Source organism: Pseudophryne corroboree, chromosome 4, assembly GCF_028390025.1.
Source record: "Pseudophryne corroboree isolate aPseCor3 chromosome 4, aPseCor3.hap2, whole genome shotgun sequence".
Taxonomy (NCBI): domain Eukaryota; kingdom Metazoa; phylum Chordata; class Amphibia; order Anura; family Myobatrachidae; genus Pseudophryne; species Pseudophryne corroboree.
Window position 1 is genome coordinate 582,664,590 of NC_086447.1, and position 17,082 is coordinate 582,681,671.

Below are 17,082 nucleotides of genomic sequence, written 5' to 3' on the forward strand. Positions count from 1 at the left end.
GATTTAGGATGCGGCAGTCCAGCCGCAGAATGTGCAAGTTGAATCGTACTACAGATCCAGCGAGCAATAGACTGCTTTGAAGCAGGAGCACCCAGCTTGTTGGGCACATACAGGATAAATAGCGAGTCAGTTTTCCTGACTCCAGCCGTCCTGGAAACATAGATTTTCAGGGCCCTGACTACGTCCAGCAACTTGGAATCCTCCAAGTCCTTAGTAGCCGCAGGCACCACAATAGGTTGGTTCAAATGAAAAGCTGATACCACCTTAGGAAGAAATTGGGGACGAGTCCTCAATTCCGCCCTATCCATATGGAAAATCAGATAAGAGCTTTTACATGACAAAGCCGCCAATTCTGACACACGCCTGGCCGAAGCCAAGGCCAACAGCATGACCACTTTCCACGTGAGATATTTTAGTTCCACGGTTTTAAGTGGCTCAAACCAATGTGACTTAAGGAAATCCAACACCACGTTGAGATCCCAAGGTGCCACTGGAGGCACAAAAGGGGGCTGAATATGCAGCACTCCTTTAACAAACGTCTGAACTTCAGGCAGTGAAGCCAGTTCTTTTTGGAAGAAAATCGACAGAGCCGAAATCTGGACCTTAATGGAACCTAATTTGAGGCCCATAGTCACCCCTGACTGCAGGAAGTGCAGAAATCGACCCAGCTGAAATTCCTCCGTTGGGGCCCTTCTGGCCTCACACCACGCAACATATTTTCGCCATATGCGGTGATAATGGTTTGCGGTCACCTCCTTCCTAGCTTTAATCAGCGTAGGGATGACTTCCTCCGGAATGCCCTTTTCCTTCAGGATCCGGCGTTCAACCGCCATGCCGTCAAACGCAGTCGCGGTAAGTCTTGGAACAGACAGGGTCCCTGCTGCAGCAGGTCCTGTCTGAGCGGCAGAGGCCATGGTTCCTCTGATATCATTTCTTGAAGTTCTGGGTACCAAGCTCTTCTTGGCCAATCCGGAACAATGATTATAGTTCTTACTCTTCTCCTTCTTATTATCCTCAGTACCTTGGGTATGAGAGGAAGAGGAAGGAACACATAAACCGACTGGTACACCCACGGTGTCACTAAAGCGTCCACAGCTATCGCCTGAGGGTCCCTTGACCTGGCGCAATATCTTTTTATCTTTTTGTTGAGGCGGGACGCCATCATGTCCACCTGTGGCCTTTCCCACCGGTGTACAACCATTTGGAAGACTTCTGGATGAAGTCCCCACTCTCCTGGGTGGAGGTCGTGTCTGCTGAGAAAGTCTGCTTCCCAGTTGTCCACTCTGGGAATGAACACTGCTGACAGTGCTAACGCATGATTTTCCGCCCATCGGAGAATCCTTGTCGCTTCTGCCATCGCCATCCTGCTTCTTGTGCCGCCCTGTCGGTTTACATGGGCGACCGCCGTGATGTTGTCTGACTGGATCAGCACCGGCTGGTGTTGAAGCAGGGGTCTTGCTTGACTTAGGGCATTGGCAAATGGCCCTTAGTTCCAGAATATTTATGTGTAGGGAAGTCTCCTGACTCGACTATTGTCCCTGGAAGTTTCTTCCCTGTGTGACTGCCCCCCAACCTCGAAGGCTGGCATCCGTGGTCACCAGGATCCAGTCCTGTATGCTGAATCTGTGGCCCTCTAGAAGATGAGCACTCTGCTGCCACCACAGCAGCGACACCCTGGCCCTTGGAGACAGGGTTATCAGCCGATGCATCTGAAGATGCGATCCGGACCACTTGTCCAACAGATCCCACTGAAAGATCCTTGCATGGAACCTTCCGAATGGAATTGCTTCGTAAGAAGCCACCATCTTTCCCAGGACTCGCGTGCAGTGGTGCACCGACACCTGTTTTGGTTTTAGGAGGTCTCTGACTAGAGATGACAACTCCTTGGCCTTCTCCTCCGGGAGAAACACTTTTTTCTGTTATGTGTCCAGAACCATCCCCAGGAACAGTAGACGCGTTGTAGGAACCAGCTGCGACTTTGGAATATTCAGGATCCAGCCGTGCTGTTGTAGCACTTCCCGAGCTAGTGCTACTTTGATCAACAACTGTTCCCTGGACCTCGCCTTTATAAGGAGATCGTCCAAGTACAGGATCATTAAAACTCCCTTTTTCCGAAGGAGTATCATCATTTCGGCCATTACCTTGGTAAATACCCTCGGTGCCGTGGACAGACCAAACGGCAACGTCTGGAATTGGTAATGACAGTCCTGTACCACAAATCTGAGGTACTCCTGGTGAGGAGGGTAAATGGGGACATGCAGGTAAGCATCCTTGATGTCCAGTGATACCATGTAATCCCCCTCGTCCAGGCTTGCAATCACCGCCCTGAGCGATTCCATCTTGAACTTGAACCTTCTTATATAAGTGTTCAAGGATTTTAAATTTAAAATGGGTCTCACCGAACCGTCCGGTTTCGGTACCACAAACATTGTGGAATAGTAACCCTGTCCTTGTTGAAGGAGGGGTACCTTGATTATCACCTGCTGAGAATACAGCTTGTGAATCGCCTCCAGCACTGCCTCCCTGTCCGGGGGAGCTGTCGGCAAGGCAGATTTGAGGAAACGGCGAGGGGGAGACGTCTCAAACTCCAGCTTGTACCCCTGAGATACTACTTGTAGAATCCAGGGATCCACCCGTGAGCGAGCCCACTGGTCGCTGAAGTTCTTGAGACGGGCCCCCACCGTACCTGGCTCCGCCTGTGGAGCCCCAGCGTCATGCGGTGGACTTAGAGGAAGCAGGGGAGGACTTTTGTTCCTGGGAACTGGCTGTATGTTGCAGCTTTTTCCCTCTACCTCTGCCTCTGGGCAGAAAGGACGCGCCTCTAACCCGCTTGCCTTTCTGGGGCCGAAAGGACTGTACCTGATAATACGGTGCTTTCTTTGGCTGTGAGGGAACATGGGGTAAAAATGCTGACTTCCCAGCTGTCGCTGTGGAAACGAGGTCCGAGAGACCATCCCCAAACAACTTCTCACCCTTGTAAGGCAAAACTTCCATGTGCCTTTTAGAATCTGTATCTCCTGTCCACTGCCGAGTCCACAATCCTCTCCTGGCAGAAATGGACATTGCGTTTATTTTAGATGCCAGCCGGCAAATATCCCTCTGTGCATCTCTCATGTATAAGACAGCGTCTTTAATATGCTCTACGGTTAGCAATATAGTGTCCCTGTCTAGGGTATCAATGTTTTCCGACAGGGAATCTGACCACGCAGCTGCAGCACTGCACATCCATGCTGAAGCAATAGCCGGTCTCAGTATAATTCCTGAGTGTGTATATACAGACTTCAGGATAGCCTCCTGCTTTCTATCCGCAGGCTCCTTTAGGGCGGCCGTGTCCGGAGACGGTAGTGCCACCTTTTTTGACAGACGTGTGAGCGCTTTATCCACCCTAGGGGATGTCTCCCAACGTGACCTGTCCTCTGGCGGGAAAGGGTACGCCATTAGTAACTTTTTAGAAATTACCAGTTTCTTATCGGGGGAAGCCCACGCTTCTTCACACACTTCATTTAATTCATCAGATGGGGGAAAAACCACTGGTAGCTTTTTCTCCCCAAACATATTACCCTTTTTTGTGGTACCTGGGGTAATATCAGAAATGTGCAAGACATTTTTCATTGCCGTAATGATATAACGAGTGTCTCTATTGGAATGTACACTAGTCTCATCGTCGTCGACACTGGAGTCAGTATCCGTGTCGACATCTGTGTCTGCCATCTGAGGTAGTGGGCGTTTTAGAGCCCCTGATGGCTTTTGAGACGCCTGGGCAGGCACGGGCTGAGAAGCCGGCTGTCCCACATCTGCTATGTCGTCAAACCTTTTATGTAAGGAGTTGACACTGTCGCGTAATTCCTTCCACATGTCCATCCATTCAGGTGTCGACCCTGCAGGGGGTGACATCACATTTATCGGCACCTGCTCCGCCTCCACATAAGCCTCCTCATCAAACATGTCGACACAGCCGTACCGACACACCGCACACACACAGGGTATGCTCTGACTGAGGACAGGACCCCACAAAGTCCTTTGGGGAGACAGAGAGAGAGTATGCCAGCACACACCAGAGCGCTATATAATGCAGGGATACACACTACACACAGTGATTTTTCCCCTATAGCTGCTATAATACACAGTTTGCGCCTAAATTTAGTGCCCCCCCTCTCTTTTTTACCCTATTGAGCCTGGAAACTGCAGGGGAGAGCCTTGGGAGCGTCCTTCCAGCGGAGCTGTGAGAGGAAATGGCGCCAGTGTGCTGAGGGAGATAGCCCCGTCCCCTGCTCGGCAGACTTCTCCCGCTTTTTTCAGGATATTTTTGGCATGGGATTTTACACATATATAGTCTTACTGACTATATTATGTGTTTGTTTGCCAAGCTAAGGTACTCTTATTGCAGCCCAGGGCACCCCCCCCCCAGCGCCCTGCACCCATCAGTGACCGGAGTGTGTGGTGTGCATGGGGAGCAATGGCGCACAGCTGCAGTGCTGTGCGCTACCTTAATGAAGACCGGAGTCTTCAGCCGCCGATTTCCTGGACGTTCTTCATGCTTCTGGCTCTGCAAGGGGGACGGCGGCGCGGCTCCGGGACCGGACGACCGAGGCTGGGCCTGTGTTCGATCCCTCTGGAGCTAATGGTGTCCAGTAGCCTAAGAAGCCCAAGCAAGCTGCAAGCAGGTAGGTTCGCTTCTTCTCCCCTCAGTCCCTCATAGCAGTGAGTCTGTTGCCAGCAGATCTCACTGAAAATAAAAAACCTAAATATACTTTCTTTTCTAAGAGCTCAGGAGAGCCCCTAGTGTGCAACCAGCTCGGCCGGGCACAAAATTCTAACTGAGGTCTGGAGGAGGGGCATAGAGGGAGGAGCCAGTGCACACCAGGTAGTCCTAAATCTTTCTTAGTTGTGCCCAGTCTCCTGCGGAGCCGCTATTCCCCATGGTCCTTACGGAGTCCCCAGCATCCACTAGGACGTCAGAGAAATGGCTGTTGCATAGTGTTATCAGGGAAGACTGAAAACCCATACCATATTCAATACAGGTCCTGAATTTTTGGCTTAAGACAGAGAATGTGAATCAATTAAACCACATGCAGGATGCATAGACTAGGATTTAATGACAATCCTAAAACCTAAAATACAAAATAATAGTTACCGTCCATCTGGACTAGAAGCTCTGCTTTAACTCTCCTGCTGGCTTCATGTTCTTCTGAGGTTCCTCTTCGGCTGCATATAGAGTCAATTTCGTCAATAAATATTGTTGTTGGAGCATAGAACCGTGCCTAAAGAGAAAAAAGCAATTAGCACACTGCTACACAAATATATACTGACACAAACCCGCCAGGAGGGCTGGTGTGTCCAACAACAGGAGTAAGTTGGTAAAGGCTTGCAAACATTTCTAATGATGAGCGGTCCAGCCTCAATCAGCTTTTAATTAAACAGTCTCAAACTAAAGGCTCAACTAATGTAATGATCAGCAATGGTGCAAGGGCTGCGCAGTGAACTACGTTTGCCATATTTACATAGAGCACAAGCCTATTAGCTGTGTTCTAGTTCATGGTGTAAGCAAGTGCAGCTACATGGCCCAGTAACAGTAACCCCTGATTTTTGATCCACGGGTCCGGTGTGAGATCAGGCAGTGATTGGGCTGCAAGCGGGGCTGTTGCCGGCAGCTCACACCCCACCACACCTAACAGGATTGACCTTTTAATTTGAAACTGAAGTACCAAGAGTTGATGGCTACTAAAAATTGTAGTCACAAGTGAAAGACCATATTCAAAAGTTACAGAATGAGTGTATAATGTTCCCCAACTGGCCACTTATCAACCAAACGAACATTTTTAACATTAACAATTCTTTTATATATTACACTTCTAGCAACTTCTGACTTTTTCCCCGCAATTACTATGACACAGAAAGATGACCCACAACACTGATTTGACGTTGGGGGCCTTGGAGACAGGGTCGGACTGGCTCACAGGGGTACAGGGGAAACCCCCGGTGGACCCTACTGCCTGGAGCCCCACCTCCTCCTCTAGGGATCAGGTTCCAGACTGTGCACTTGAATTATGTATTATACATGTGTTACATTATACTGCACAGGACTAATGTGTATTTTCTATAGTGCATTGCTGTTATTAATCTGGTACATTATAATGCACGCACTAGCAGTATTTACTAAGTATATTTATCAAGGGGTCCAGACCATACACTAATAGTTAGCCAAGCCTCTAACCAAGGGCCCATACCACTGCATTCCCCCGGTGTGGCCCTTCATGCTCCAGTCCGACACTGCTCGGAAATATTTTGGGCAGGAAAGAGATACTAGAGGCTTTGGTTGGGTCCTGTAAGAGGCCTGTGGTGTGTGATCGATGGTTAAGTTGACCCAGGCCCCCTGAATGGCGCCTCACCGTCTCAACGCTCGTGTTTGACATTACTTATCTCTACATAGTATAAAATAAAGTCCCTGGTAGGCATCTGTCTGTTTGTCCAGGCTAATCTCGAGAACCACTGGACAGATTCTGATGTGTTTTTACAATTATGAAGATCATTTGTCGAGGAAGGTTTAGGTGTATTAAACATTAATCTATGACAAAAGGGAGCCGAGCAGTGGCAATTTTAATAATAGGAGTAAATTTGCTGAAGGCAACGTGAAAAACACATTTTAACCACTAGAGGGCAGTGGATTATTACATTTTACTGACAAAAGCACTTTGCTTAATACTGTAGCATGCAAAATAAATCAATTTTACAGGAAAAGCCACCAACAAAATTAAACTACATTGTGATCTCTTCATAGTTTAAAATAAAGGGGCCCATTTATCATTGTATTTTTTCGGCTTAATCCCCCGAAAATACCTATTTTCGGGGGGGGGGGGGGGGGGGGGGGTTAACCACAAATAATAAGTATCCCCTGAACGTATGACAGAGGGAAAGCAACAGATGTTTCCGATACTTGCTGCAATACCTCCACTCCATCCGCAGCTCCCATAGGTTTTTATGGGGTTTGCAATGCTGACAGATTTACCAATTTCAAGAATGCTAAGCATTTTAGAAATTGGTCCCCACAGCTACCGCCATGTGCAGATGGCAGTATCTCACTGTAGCCTATGGGCAACACACCGCAATCTTAACCGGCAGAGTGATGCGCCGGAACCCTCTCCGGAAATGGCTGCTGTGCATGTGCGGTCAGTGAGACAGCGCATGTGCAGAAGTCCTTGCAGACCTCACAGCACATCACAGAGACGGGCTGTGTCCTTGCGGGTGCATGTTAATACTTTCACCCAAAGTGATTGTATACTGCAATATGATCCTGGGGACACATTGCTTATGTAATCAATGATAAATGGGCCCCAAGGTCCCCAGCAGGCATCTGTCTGTTTTTACAATTCTATACAGCATTTGTCGAGCAGTGATGATTTTAGTGAAGTAGGTTAAAAAAAAACAAAAAAACACGTCCAAGCACTTTCTTGGCTTACGCAACCTACACAGTTATAGATATCACAACGATGTACTTTTGGTATTATCCAGTTTCTCCAGAAAAATTGATGTAAGCCCTGTTCATTGATACAATTTAAGATTTTCCCTTTTTTTCCGTTCCTATTTCATTTATGTGACAAAAAGATTATTTTTCCTAAAAATAATCTTATATGACTTTGACTAAAAAAGCCTGTTGCTGTAAATTCAAAATTGCTCCTGTGCGAATCCTGGGCAGGTGGCTAGTTTTAAACAATTCTAAGTTTAGTAGTAAATACATGCTTACCATTTCAAACAAAAGGCGGACAAGCTTTTCAGATTCTCCTCTGTATTTGGATGTAAGCGTTGATGACGAAATGTTGAAAAATGTAGTCTTGCACTCTGTTGCTACAGCTTTGGCTAAAAGAGTTTTCCCAGTTCCTGGCGGCCCCACCATCAGCACACCCTTTTAAAAAAGGTAAAGATTACGTTGGACAGAACAAGGGCAAATTAGTCCACCATTTCCTTTTATATCTGCTATGAAATATTAAAGATGATCAATTCTTCAGACTTAACACTAAGACCCAGATTTCTCAAGCCTTGGAGAGTGATAAATTGCACGGTGATAAAGTCTCAACCAATCAGCTCCTGTAATTTTTCAAACCCAGCCTGTAACATGGCAGTTAGGAGCTGGTTTGTTGGTACTTTATCACCCTGCAATTTATAACTCTCCAAGGCTTGATAAATCTGGGCATTATTCTGCATGGTATTTTACCTTCCATGGTCGTCTTATTCCCTTAAAGAACTCGGGCATCCACATTGGCAGCACCACAGCTTCTTTCAACAATTTTTTTGCGTCTTCCAAGTCTGCAATGTCGTCCCTATACATTCAGAAAAAAAAAAAAAAAAAAAGAGTTATGAAGATATAAAAAGGATTTTAACAGGTTGAGAAAATGTATGTAAAATATTTATATTGACACAAGATTAAGGAACTTAAATTTGCATTGATTCTCATTAGCCCAAAGGAAAAAGCAGTTTTACATTAGGATAGGACATGTACAAAATGCTGTTATGTGTCCGTACGATATTAAAAAGGCAAAAACTTATTGTTAAATATTTAATATATATTATTCTAATTGGAATGAGACTACATAAAATACAAAAGAAAGTTAAGATAATAAACATGATTCTTTTCAATATGGCTCCCTTATATCCACCCTGAGAACATCAATTCAGCTACTGTACCTGCATGGTATAAACCTTAATACCTTGCCTGAAGCCAGGCCCCCCACATTCTGACTTGAATGTATATTGTCACCAGATGCTCTGAACCTGCCAACACCCCTCCTTTTGCTTTATGACATGACTTTCAGACAGTTATTTACAGTTCATATCTTTAATGCTGAAGTTTCATTCTACTGATTAGTGTATAAGAGCCAACCTCACTTCATTATAATTTTTTTACTGCAGAACTGTACTGACAAACTTCATGTATTATGTCCATATTTCTTTCTCCTTTCAATTAACAAATACTTGAATAAAAAAAAATTACATAAAAGATAATAGACATGGTTATAGAGACTTTCATCTACCTTGTACAGCACCTGCAGTTTATGACCTGCAATATTTTTTAACTAACCTAAACTATTTTACTTATTCAGACTAATGACCAGATTTATCAAGCCTTGGAGAGTGATAAATAGCATGGTGATAAAGTACCAGCCAATCAGCTCCTGTCATTTTTCAAACACAGCCTGTGACATGGCAGTTAGGAGCAGATTGGCTGGTACGTTATCACCGTGCTATTTATCACTCTCCAAGGCATGATAAATGGGGCCCTAATTTTCCTCAAATCCTAACCATCTCATATCATCTCAATCCTTTTTCACTGTCATCTTATTTTAATGTTACTTATATCTTTATATTTTTATTATTTCTATTTATGATGTATTATTTATCTAGTTTATTTACTTTAACTGTATAAATATTTTCCCGTTAATGTTTTTTTTTTAATAATCAAGTCAATGTCAGCACAACTGTACATAAACTACTCAATTTAAATGCCTAATATTACAGAATATTCTTATTTTCTGTCTACATATAACGTGTAATCTCACAATAAGTCATCATATGTTTTTTACCCTTTCTCTGCTATACCTGCTGCTTTGCACTTTGATTAGTATCTCCAGCTATTCCCACTCCTATTACATCATTGTAAGTGTCTACCTGTTAAATCCCACTATTTCACTACCCTACATACTACGTTCCCTTCCTTCCACTAACACGTTTACTAATCTGCCCAATCATACGGTACATGCAATTCCTACAAATATGAGGAGTTGAGAATTCATTATCTATATTACCCAGCTTAGCAGACCCCATATTTGTAGCTAACATATTAATTTCTACTACTAAACATGTAAGTGATCGTGGTTACTGTATCACACTACCCATGTACTGTCTTGTCAACATTTTGAATGCAAGCATGACCAGCGTAAATTACTTTATAGGACTGGTAAAATCTATTACTAAGTTAGGCCACCAAGGCAGGGTTTCTCAACCACGGCCCCGAGGCACACTAAAGACCATGGTTGGGAACCCTTACACTAACGGGGTAAATTTATCAAAACGTATAAAAAGCAAGAGAGGAGATGTGGTCCATAGCAACCGAGGAGATGTGGTCCATAGCAACCAATCATATTTTCGTTATTATTCATCAAGTACATTCTATAAAAGGATAGCTAAAATCTGATTTGTTGCTATGGACCACATCTCCACGTTTTAGAAGTTTTGCTAAATCCACCTCCGAGTATTAGTGGGCTCATTAGGGCTAAGGAAGGACAGCTTCCTAACATTATATTGAGTGAAAGTAAAGTAGTAGCTTTGCTACATTTGTGCCACAACACCAGTAGGGACACCTCTGAGGACTGAATATGAGGAAAGTAGTTGGACATGAGAACACAATCTTTTATATGTTAAACCTGAAGATGGCCCTTTATCTATACATTTAAAACCTGAGCTCTCATCCACACATTGTGCAAGCTGTGCTTTAACCATATTACCCTTTAGGTAATGTACTCTTTAATGAATGATGTTCTTTATAGATCTCTCTAGTACAAACAGAGCACCGTACTGCTATGCTCACCATCGAACATTGGGGTTCTGTGAAATGATATCTCTCTCCAAGGCTTCAACCAGATCCTTATCATATCCAGTTCCATCAAATCTCTTGGCTTCACTCTCAGACACATCGGCAGATGACTTGTTCTGAAAACAAAGTGACAGCATAAAAAAGGTGTGCAATGTATAGCAGCCTATAGTTTTGTTCACATTTAGTTTGATATTAGAGTAGTAAAGTAACCAGAAGAGATAGTTATATGAACACAAAGCACTTTATGTAACATAGATTTCTGATAAACTAGTAAAATAAGATTTTACTTACCGGTAAATCTATTTCTCGTAGTCCGTAGAGGATGCTGGGACTCCGTAAGGACCATGGGGAATAGACGGGCTCCGCAGGAGATAGGGCACTTTAAGAAAGCTTTGGACTCTGGGTGTGCACTGGCTCCTCCCTCTATGCCCCTCCTCCAGACCTCAGTTAGGGAAACTGTGCCCAGAGGAGATGGACAGCACGAGGAAGGATTTTTGTAAATCTAAGGGCGAGATCCCTACCAGCCGCACCAATCACACCATATAACTTGTGATAAACTTACCCAGTTAACAGTATGAACAACAACATAGCCACGGTTCAACCGAAAAACTATAACATAACCCTTATGTAAGCAATAACTATATACAAGTCTTGCAGAAAAAGTCTGCACTTGGGACGGGCGCCCAGCATCCTCTACGGACTGAGAAATAGATTTACCGGTAAGTAAAATCTTATTTTCTCTAACGTCCTTGAGGATGCTGGGACTCCGTAAGGACCATGGGGATTATACCAAAGCTCCCAAACGGGCGGGAGAGTGCGGATGACTCTGCAGCACCGATTGAGCAAACAGGAGGTCCTCCTCAGCCAGGGTATCAAACTTATAGAACTTTGCAAAGGTGTTTGTCCCCGACCAAGTAGCTGCTCGGCACAACTGTAATGCCGAGACCCCTCGGGCAGCCGCCCAAGAAGAGTCCACTTTCCTAGTGGAGTGGGCCTTAACCGATTTCGGTAACGGCAATCCTGCCTTAGAATGATTCTAGCCGTTCTGGTCACATAAATCTTCAAAGCCCTGACTACATCCAAGGACTCGGAATCCTCCAAGTCCCGTGTAGCCACAGGCACGACAATAGGTTGGTTCACATGAAAAGATGAGACCACTTTTGGCAGAAAGTGAGGGCGAGTCCTCAACTCTGCCCTATCCACGTGAAAAACCAAGTATGGGCTTTTATGTGATAAAGCCGCCAATTCGGAAACACGTCTTGCCGAAGCTAACGCCAACAACATGACCACTTTCCACGTGAGGTATTTCAACTCCACAGTTTTGAGTGTATCAAACCAAGGTGACTTGAGGAAACGTAACACCACGTTAAGATCCCAAGGCGCCACCGGAGGCACAAAGGGAGGCTGAATATGCAGCACCCCCTTCACAAAGGTCTGTACTTTAGGAATAGAGGCCAATTCTCTTTGAAAGAAAATGGACAAGGCCGAAATCTGGACCTTTATGGACCCTAATTTTAGGCCCAAAGTCACTCCTGTTTGAAGGAAGTGAAGTAGACGGCCCAAATGGAACTCCTCCGTAGGAGTAGCTCTGGCCTCACACCAAGAAACATATTTCCGCCATATACGGTGATAATGTTTTAACGTCACGTCTTTCCTAGCCTTGATCAGGGTAGGAATGACTTCCTCCGGAATCCCTTTTTCCGCTAGGATCCGGCGTTCAACCGCCATGCCGTCAAACGCAGCCGCGGTAAGTCTTGGAACAGACAGGGCCCCTGCCGCAGCAGGTCCTGCCTTTGAGGAAGAGGCCACGGATCCCCTGCGAGCAACTCTTGCAGCTCCGGATACCAAGTCCTCCGTGGCCAATCCGGAACAATGAGTATTGTTCTGACCCTGCTTCTTCGTATTATTCTCAACACCTTGGGTATGAGAGGAAGAGGAGGAAACACATAGACCGATCTGAACACCCAAGGTGTCACCAGAGCGTCTACCGCCTGAGGGTCCCTTGACCTGGCGCAATACCGCTTTAGCTTTTTGTTGAGACGGGATGCCATCATGTTGATTTGAGGCAGTCCCCAACGATCCGTGATCTGTACGAAGACTTCTTGATGAAGTCCCCACTCTCCCGGATGCAGGTCGTGCCTGCTGAGGAAGTCCGCCTCCCAGTTGTCCACCCCCGGGATGAACACCGCTGATATCGCGCTTACATGGCCTTCCGCCCAGCGTAGAATCCTGGTCGCTTCTGCCATGGCCATTCTGCTCCTTGTTCTGCCTTGGCGGTTTATATGAGCCACTGCCGTGACATTGTCTGACTGAATCAGAACCGGTTTTCACCGAAGCAATTCCTCCGCTTGACGCAGGGCGTTGTATATGGCCCTCAACTCCAGGACGTTGATGTGGAGACAAGACTCTAGGCTTGACCAGAGACCTTGGAAATTTCTTCCCAGTGTCACTGCTCCCCAGCCTCGGAGGCTTGTGTCCGTGGTCACCAGGACCCAGTCCTGAATGCCGAACCTGCGACCTTCTAGTAGGTGAGCACTGTTCAGCCACCACAGGAGAGATACCCTGGCCCTGGGAGACAGGGTGATCCTTTGATGCATTTGTAAATGGGACCCGGACCACTTGTCCAAGAGGTCCCATTGAAAAGTCCTCGCATGGAACCTGCCGAAAGGGATGGCCTCGTAGGAAGCCACCATCTTCCCCAGGACCCGCGTGCACTGATGCACTGAAACCTTTTTTGGTTTTAATAGGTTCCTGACCATGGCTATGAGTTCCTGAACCTTTTTGATCGGAAGAAAAACCTTTTTCTGGTCTGTGTCTAGAATCAGCCCCAAAAAGGTCAGACGCGTTGTAGGGACTGAAAAAGGAATTATTTCCCCTCACAGCGTTGGTAATCAGCTGCACAGCTCCAATCCCAGGTATACACCAACACCTGTAGTTAATACTGCACAAGAAAAAGGATTTGGAGAGGAGTGTACAGCGCTGAAAACCCCTAAAATCCAGATAATGCCTATATATTTAACACAATAAAAATTTTATCCTTACACATAAAAAAACTGAAGGATGTACAATGATAAAAATTCTAATAAATATCTTAGTGGATAATTAATGAAAAACATGTGATATAGAGAGTGTTAAATCGAACATTTGGTAATTATTATGCAGACTTTATATCCAGCTGATTGTCAGTAGTGAGATCGGTTTAAGCAGAGTCTCCGTTTTTGCTGTGCTCACTATGAAACTGACACTCACTTTAAAGAAACCAATACCGTTCACTGAAAGGTATCTTTATATTCCTTGATCCCATCTGGCACCTTCAGGATTCAAGACTCCAACAGACCAATACCAAATGGATAAAAAGAAGTATCCCCATAGGGAATTTATTCACAAAACTTTACAGATTTTTCTTTAAAAAGGACACAGAACGCATACCCGCTCCCAGATAGAGGCTGTGCTTCACTACTGAGATGTCCGGAATATCTCAGTCCGCTGTAACGGCAAACAGCCTCAGGCATGCGGGTAAGTTGCGACTCTCTCCTGGATCAGCTTCCACGTCACAACAGCATCAACGCGTTTCGGGGGTCCGCCCCCTTTTTCTTGTTTTTTTATGTGTAAGGATAACATTTTTATTGTGTTAAATATATAGGCATTATCTGGATTTTAGGGGTTTTCAGCGCTGTACACTCCTCTCCAAATCCTTTTTCTTGCGTTGTAGGGACTAGCTGGGACTTCGGTATATTGAGAATCCAGCCGTGTATCTGCAACGTCTTCATGGACAGAGACACGCTGTCCAGCAACCTCTCCCGAGATCTCGCCTTTATGAGGAGATCGTCCAAGTATGGGATAATTGTGACCCCCTGCCTGCGCAGGAGCACCATCATTCCCGCCATTACCTTGGTGAAAATTCTCGGGGCCGTGGAAAGCCCAAACGGCAACGTCTGAAATTGGTAGTGACAGTCCTGCACTGCAAATCTCAGGAACGCCTGATGCGGGGGGAATATCGGAACATGAAGGTAAGCATCCTTTATGTCCAGGGACACCATCCAATTCCCCCCCCTCCAGGCTGGCGATGACCGTCCTGAGTTATTCCATTTTGAACTTGAACCTCTTCAAGTACAGGTTCAGAGATTTCAGGTTTAAAATGGGTTTTGACCGAACCGTCTGGTTTCGGGACCACAAACAGGGTTGAGTAATATCCCTCTCCTTGCTGGAGATGAGGAACTGTGACAATCACCTGTTGAATACACAATTTTTGGATTGCTGCCAACACTAGCTCCCTCTCTGACGGGGAAGCCAGCAGAGCCGATTTGAAAAATCGGCGAGGAGGCAAGTCTTCGAATTCCAGCCTGTATCTCTGAGAAACAATCTCTAATGCCCAGAGATCCACCTGCGAGTGAACCCAGACGTGGCTGAAAAACCGAAGACGAGCCCCCACCAGATCTGCCTCCCCTCGGGAAGCCCCAGCGTCATGCGGTGGACTTTGCAGACGCAGGGGAGGACTTCTGCTCTTGGGAACTAGCTGTGTGCAGCTTTTTTCCCCTGCCTTTCCCTCTGGCAACAAAGGATGATCCCCGTACCTTCTTGTTTTTATTGGAACGAAAGGACTGCATTTGATAATGAGGTGCCTTTTTTGTATGCTGCGGGGGGACATAAGGTAAGAAATTTGACTTACCAGCCGTAGCCGTAGAGACAAGATCCGAGAGGCCGTCTCCAAACAACTCCACCCCTTTGTAAGGCAAGGACTCCATATGCCGCTTTGAATCGGCATCTCCCGTCCACTGTCGGGTCCACAAGAGCCGCCTAGCAGAAATAGACATAGCATTTATTCTGGAGCTTAATAAACAAATGTCTCTCTGAGCATCCCTCATATAACAAGGCAGCATTCTCTGATATGCTCTATGGTCATATGAATGGCATCCCTATCTAAGGTGTCAATTTCCGTAGATAAGGAATCTGCCCATGCCACAACCGCACTACAAACCCTGGCCGACGCCATAGCCGGTCGAGCAAGAGTACCGGATTGTAAATGTGCTTTAAGGTAATTTCCTGCCTGCGATCAGCAGGTTCCTTGAGGGAAGCCGTATCCTGAGAAGGCAGTGCCACCTTTTTGGACAAACGTGTCAGCGCCTTGTAAACTTTTGGCGAAGATTCCCAGCGTATCCTATCAGTTTGTGGAAAAGGATACGCCACGAGAATCCTTTTGAGAACTTGTGATCTCCTATCCGGAGATTCCCAAGCCTTTTCACACAAGTCACTTAATTCAAATGAGGATGGAAAAGTGACTTTAGGCTTTTTCCCTTTATACATGTGTACCCTCGTGTCAGGGACAGGGGGTTCCTCAGTAATATGTAAAACCTCTTTAATGGCAATAATGATGTACTGTATACCCTTTGCCACCTTCGGCTGTAATTTTGCATCTTCATAGTCGACACTAGAGTCAGTATCTGTGTCGGTATCTGTGTCATCGATCAGGGATATGGTGCGCTTCTGAGACCCCGAAGGACCTGGCGCCCCAGGGACAGGCATGGACTGGCTACCTGACTGATCCCTAGCTTCTGCCTTGTCTAACCTTTTATGCAATAGATTGACATTTGCATTCAAGATATTCAGCATATCCACCCATTCCGGTGTCGGCGTTGCCGACGGCGACCTGACATTCAAGCACTCCCCCTCCACATTAAGCGAGCCTTCCTCGTCAAACATGTCGACACACGCGTACCGACACACTTCCCACACACACAGGGAACCCCTTTCCTGAAGACAGTATCCCTGTCAAGGCCCTTTGGAGAGACAGAGAGAGAGTATGCCAGCACACACCCCAGCGCAATGACCCTGGAGACCAACACAAAATATTTTTCCCCAGCAGCGCTGTATAATATGTAAACCGCAATTATGTGCCCCCCCCCCCTCTTTTAAGCACCCTTTCACCGTGTGTAAGCAGAGGAGAGTCCGGGGAGCTTCCTCTCAGCAGTGCTGTGGAGAGAAAATGGCGCTGGTGAGTGCTGAGGGAGAAGCCCCACCCCCTCGGCGGCGGGCTTCTGTCCCGCTCAAACTTAGTAAAATATGGCGGGGGCTCTTTAATATACATGTACAGAGCCCACCTGTACATGTATATAGTCTTTTTGCCAAGCAGAGGTTTACATTGCTGCCCAGGGCGCCCCCCCCTGCGCCCTGCACCCTTACAGTGACCGGAGTATGTGAGGTGTATGGGAGCAATGACGCACAGCTACAGTGCTGTGCGTTACCTCAGTGAAGCTGAAGGCTTCTGCCGCCTGACGACTTCTGTCTTCTGTACTTCTAGCTCTGTGAGGAGAACGGCGGCACGGCTCCGGGGGTGGACGCCCAGTAAGAACCTGCGTTCACCCCCTCTGGAGCTAGTGGTGTCCAGTAGCCGAGGAAGCAGAGCCTATCTTTGACAAGAAAGTCTGCTACTCTCTCCCTCGATGCAGGGAGCCTGTTGCCAGCAGAGCTCCCTGTGAAAAAGTAGTAAAAGGTAGAAA

The 17,082-nt window shown here is 46.3% G+C and overlaps 1 protein-coding gene across 2 annotated transcripts in view; it reads right to left on the reverse strand.

Moving 5' to 3' along the window:
• The window catches only part of KATNA1 (katanin catalytic subunit A1), a 142,889-nt gene that overhangs the window by 23,305 nt on the left and 102,502 nt on the right, over nt 1-17,082 (reverse strand). For both annotated transcript variants that reach the window (XM_063917512.1, XM_063917513.1), the window contains exons 5-8: nt 10,580-10,701; nt 8,210-8,315; nt 7,742-7,900; nt 5,135-5,261 (exon numbers count right to left, since the gene is read on the reverse strand). In XM_063917512.1, the coding sequence (XP_063773582.1) occupies nt 5,135-5,261; nt 7,742-7,900; nt 8,210-8,315; nt 10,580-10,701 (514 nt within the window). The remainder of the gene's footprint in view (nt 1-5,134; nt 5,262-7,741; nt 7,901-8,209; nt 8,316-10,579; nt 10,702-17,082) is intronic.